This window comes from Microtus ochrogaster, unplaced genomic scaffold, assembly GCF_000317375.1.
Source record: "Microtus ochrogaster isolate Prairie Vole_2 unplaced genomic scaffold, MicOch1.0 UNK6, whole genome shotgun sequence".
Classification (NCBI taxonomy): Eukaryota; Metazoa; Chordata; class Mammalia; order Rodentia; family Cricetidae; genus Microtus; species Microtus ochrogaster.
In genome coordinates this window covers 12,815,615-12,821,294 of record NW_004949104.1, presented here as the reverse complement: position 1 = coordinate 12,821,294, position 5,680 = coordinate 12,815,615, and the positions used below count along the sequence as shown (strand labels likewise).

At 40.5% G+C, this 5,680-nt stretch overlaps 1 protein-coding gene across 1 annotated transcript in view; it reads right to left on the bottom strand.

The window, feature by feature from the left end:
* Positions 1-4,999: 4,999 nt before the first annotated feature.
* LOC101980002 overlaps positions 5,000-5,680 on the bottom strand; it is a 137,508-nt gene continuing 136,827 nt past the window's right edge. The window contains 1 exon segment of the mRNA XM_013353352.1: positions 5,000-5,248. Coding sequence (XP_013208806.1) covers positions 5,000-5,248 — 249 coding nt within the window.

The following is a 5,680-nucleotide window of genomic DNA, read 5'->3' as shown; positions in this document are numbered from 1 at the left end:
AGAGACACTTTATTTTAAAAATGAGCAAAAAAGAGGCGTGTCAGAAACATCACCTGACTTCAAGTTACAGTGCAGAGCCATGGTAAGAAACAAAAGAAAAAAAACCAGCATGATAATGGCACAGAAACAGACATGTAGACTAGTGGAATAGAAACCAGATGTTAGCCCACAGCAATACAGCTGTGTGAGTCTCAACAAAAGCACCCAAAACACACACTTTGTAAAGAGGCAGCAAGCTGCTGGGAAAAGCGAAGACATAAAGACTAAGATGACATCTCTATGGTCCACACTATGCAAAAAGCATCTTAACGCGGAACAGATGTTAGTGTAGGATCAGAACAGTGGGAAGGCTTCAGTGTAGAGGGATAGGCAATCTGTTCTGTATAGGATTTGAGGAGCTCAGCGCATTGCAAGAATTATCAAACCGGATTGTGTAAAATTTAAAAGCCCCCACACACAGTGAGGGAAAGCGATTGTACAGAATGGGAGAAATACTTCCCAGATATTCAACAGAGGATTGAGACACAGTCCATATAAATATCTCAAAATCTTAATGCCCCCAAAACCAAACATTCCAATAAACACATGCACAAAACAAGCAGAAACCTTTCAGGTGAGGGTGTAGAAACCGCCAGCAAATACAGGAAGAAATTCCTCTCTTCTCAGCCACCAGGAAAACACAAATCAGAGCTACATGGAGAGTCCATCTCTCTCCATTCAGAAAGGCTAGCATTAATAAAACAAGTAACAAGCAACTATAAAAGTATTTGCTGGTGAGGAAGTAGGAAAAATATCCCTTCTACATACCGGGGGAATGCAAAGTACTTTGTTTGCTATGCAAATTAGTATGGCATACCCCTGTATATTTTATTATATTATATAGCATACAATCATACATTATGTATGTAATATGGAGATATGGTTCAGTGGTTAAGAGCATTGGCTGCTCTTGCAGAGGACACAGTTTCAATTCCCAGTACTGAAGGTGGCTCACAGCCAGTTCTAAGGGCTCTAATGCCCTCTTATTCCCTCTGTAGGCACTGAACACACACACGTACACGCTTCAGAAACATGCACAGCAAAGCACCAATACTCATATAAATAACTCAATGAATATGAAATACATAAACAAATGTAGAACGACTGGCAGTGCAGCCGTGCCTCTTCAGGGTGTGTACTAACATGAATAAAAACTGACGATACCGTACTTGCTTTCATCTGTCCACAGTGGCACCAATCACAGGACACAAGATACAGAATCCATCCAGGCACCTATCAACAGGTTCATTGGCAACTAAATACTATGTATGAGCATGATAAAAGTTTCCAGAAAGAAAAATGAAATCATGGTACTATTTATTTTTTTTTTTTTTGCAGGAAAACAGAAACAAATAGACTGTGATGATGCTAAGTGAAATAAACTACCCCAACAGAGGTATGTATTACAGGTTGTATTCCGAGTGTGAAACTTAGGTGCATGTGTGTGTGTAGATCAGTGAAATAAGAGGACTGTGTGTGTGGACAGGGAGGTAAGGATGCAGAAGGGGAAAAGGACGAGGAGGTGTGAAGAGGTTAACACAGGGGTGGATATTGTCTGCGTGTCAAAGGTGCATGGATGTTGATCGTGTCACTCTAGATCTCAGTTGTTTGTACATTTATAGAGAGAATTCAAATATACTCTAACTCAACTATCCAAATTGCACTATGTCAACAATGAATTTGTACAGCAATGACTGCAAAATAAGATAAAGTCGCAGTAGTATAATATAGCAATTGGTGATATATTTGTATTTAAAGAAACGGAAAAATGAAAAAAGAATTTAGTTTCTTTAATGTTGTGTGTTTTCATACTTCATATAATACATTTACATCACTTTCATTTAAATTAAAACTATGTGTGATTGTATGCTTGGTTGAGAATCATTCTCTTCTGATTGGGATGTCAACCCTTTTGTGCTGCTGGAAAACTGAAAGTGTCCTGAATCACAGCCAACTTAAATGACATAGACGCCAACACAAAGCATCATGCCTTACTCCGCTAATTAGAGGCAGTGATATTCATTTCCTTGAATCAAATTTCACTGTAAGTTATATCATTGTCAGGGTCTGGTGCTAGCCTGGACCATAAATTATTTCTCTCTGGACCAGACCCCAACATAAACTATCTCTCTTATTAATTAACTATCTCTTAGTAAATAAACTATCTTATCTATTTTCCACCTGATTTGCATTTATGAATAAAGTTAACATTTCTTTAAATATTTTTAAATTGTTTAATTATTTTATTGCATATGCATGCTTGTCTGCATGTGTGTACACACATGCATGAAGATGCCTGTGGAGACCAGAAGCAGGTGATACATGCCTGGGAGCTGGAGTTACAGGTGATTGTAAACCACCTGATATGAGTGCTGGGATCCTCTGACAAAGCAGCAAATGCTTTTTGAAAAAGCATATTTTATGTATTATTTAAATTTTTTTTATAAAATATATTTTGATCACATTCTTTTCCCTTTACTAATTGCTCTCAGATCTTCTCCTTCCTCCCAAACCATGCAATTTCATCTTTTCTCAAAAAATCCCCAAACAAAAAACACAATAAAAAGCAAACCAAAACAATAAAAAAGCACACACACACACACACACACACACACACACACACACACACGAACACTCACACAAACCCAGAAATTTGTTTTGTATTGGACCATGTGTCATAAACTTGCTGCTTACACATGTATGTACATTCAACACAATTAAGATACCAACCTTTAGCTCTATATAAATGTGTATCAGTGACTTGATTCATATTATCTATGTGATGGCTAAAGGAAAGGCGCTCTCTGCTAGGCATCTGTCTTTGGTACCCACCAGTCATCCATCTCTGACTTAGTCCTCGGAAGACAAGTTCCAGCAACATTGACTCAGTGACCTCCACCCAAATGTCCAGTCATGACCATCTACTTGCTATAATATAACCAAATGCTTTTTTTGTTTTGTAAATTTCTTACACAGATATCCAAAGATTGTTTTGAGTCACCGTAGCCACATAAACTTGGCAGAACAGACTAACTTTTGCTTGCTTGAAGGTCTTGTGGTTTTAAAAAAGGTTTAAAAAACTTTTCCCCATACCCCTCCTTCATGACATGCTTTAAGGCTGTCATCTTCCTAGCAGCTAATCAGTAAGTCTTTTAACAATAATTGAACTGAGTCTACAGTTTTTCCCAGGGGTCACAAACTCCACAGCAATACTGTCATGAAGCTGCTCATTACAAGGGACTCGGGACAAGCTTTCTGTCAGAACGCTTGGCCAACCTCTGTCCTACTGGAGAGGTTGTGGACCGGCCACCTCCAGGCTCTCTAGTCCCATGAGACTGCAGACTTCAGAATGTATCTCCCTCCCCAAGCAACTCGTGTCTTGAAAGGAGTCACATGATTGAACAGAATTGTCATGTAGACAGTGCCTTAAGGGTAAAAATGCCACTGCACACAACTATAGGTTTAAAGTTATCTTAAAGAAACATTTCTATAGAGTTTCTGCACTAACCGGGGACTAACAAGTGAGCGAGACAACAGGAAGGTAACACTGTGCCTCCTGGAGGGAAGGGGACCACCGGTAACATTCTTGAACATGGGGCGAGAGAGATGGCATCACATTACTGCTCTTCCTGTGGACCCGAGTTCAATTCTCACCACCCACATCTCAGGTTCACAACCGACTGAACTCCAGCTCAGGGGGATCTGACCTCTGGCCTCTGTGAGTACCTGCACTCATGTGCTCTTACCCACACATAATTAACAAAATTAATTAAAAAGTCTGGATGATGTCATGAAAATGTTTGTTTTAGGAATTTTTATTCCTTTATTTTAATTTTTATGCGTATGGGTGTTTTGTCTGCATGTATGTTTGTGTACTGTGTGCATGGAGTGCCCTGGGATACCAGGAGAAGGCACTGGATCACTTGGGACTGTGGTTATGAGCTGCCCTGTGGACGCTGGGACTTGAACCTGGGTCTTCTGGAAGAGCATAGATGCTATGTTAACCACTGAGCCATCTCTCCAGCCCTAATACTTGTACTTTAAGGAGTAAAATTATGTGGATGATGGGTATAATCATGTTTAACTATAAAAACATCTTGCTAAACATACATTTATTAATAATTATTGTGCTTAATTAAAAATAAAACTGAAAACCAATCTAGAAGTAACTTGTGTTTTGTAAATTGGCGTAGGACTTTAAAAACCCTTCCTTGAAGTCATTTCACGGTTTTGCTTTTACTCTCTGCACAGTTCACCTGAACCCTGGGCAAAAGTAAGTTTTTGGCGCTGAGGGATGGTTGAGAGCAGCAAACTCTGGGGTGACCAGCAGGAGTGAGAGTGGCGGCTGCTCCTGAGTCCATTATTGTGACATCACCAAGCCAACCGGGGGTCCGTTCTTTCTGAGGTTCACACACCCCTTCATACTGACCATGCGGTTATTTTGATGATTTTATCTATTTTTCTTCCCTCATTTGTGTGTTCCTTTCCTGTGTCATAAGCGTTTCTTTATGCCATCTAGAAAACCTGCCAATGACAGTTTGTTAGCAAGGACCCTTCAATCAATGACACCAAAGATCCCAATCCAGGAAAGTCTGCCCCATGTCAGAACATGGCAGGGGCATTTGTCATTACTCCTTGTTCATCGCCGTTAAGTTGTAACACTCCCCAAATAGTTACACGTTAAGATTTCTATTCAATAAAATGGTAAAAAGTAGTTTAATAAGAACATAAGTGGCTTATTTAGAAAACTTTAGAATATTAACCTAAAAGACTAATGAACCATGCTAGCTACATGAGAGCATTGGGGGCAAAAGGCCACAGAAACCCAGACTGAAAAGGGGAAGAAACGAGAGCCTCCCCGAATGCAGTTCAAGGGCACATTCATTCTCTAGCTCCGAGTCTGTTGTGAGGTCTGGTCCCCGGTACCCGTCGACCTGTGGCAGAGACAAACCAAGCTCCGCTATTTCCGAGGACTCGGGCTGGCTTGCTCGCCCAGCTCTCTTAGCAGGGGCTGTGTCACTGCACAGGCCGCTCTCCAGCACAGCGGTGCTCGGTGCTCGGAGTCTCCTTCCCGGAGACTGCGCTGAGCTCCCCTCGTGGATTCCAGCTGAGATTCCAGGGTCTTAATTCTGAGTTCCATCCCACCTATCGTGACCACTTCATCCGCATCTCTTAAATCCTTAGTTTTGTTTTGATCTCTTGCTTGGATCTAAAGCAAAAAGTACAAAATTCCAAAATAATTAACCTTCAAACAAATACTTGGCTCTTGTTCCCTTTAGTTAAGAATCATCAACTCACAGGTAGTTCTAAGTATGTTAATAAGATAGTGGGATTTAAAATTTTTATTACTAATGTCAACTGCATCATATTTAACACATAAAGTCAGCATGGTGGCATGTGGGAGACAGAGGTAGGTAGATCTCTGAATTTGAGGTCAGTCTAGTCTATATATTGAATGCCTGTCTCAAACAAAACAAAACAAAACAAAACAAAACAAAACAAAACAAAACAAAACAAAACAACTAAAATCCGATTAAAGCCAGGCAGTGGTGGCAGATGTCTTTAATCCCAGCACTTGGGAGGCAAAGGCAGGCGGATCTCTGTGAGTTCAAGGCCAGCCTGGTCTACAAGAGCTAGTGCC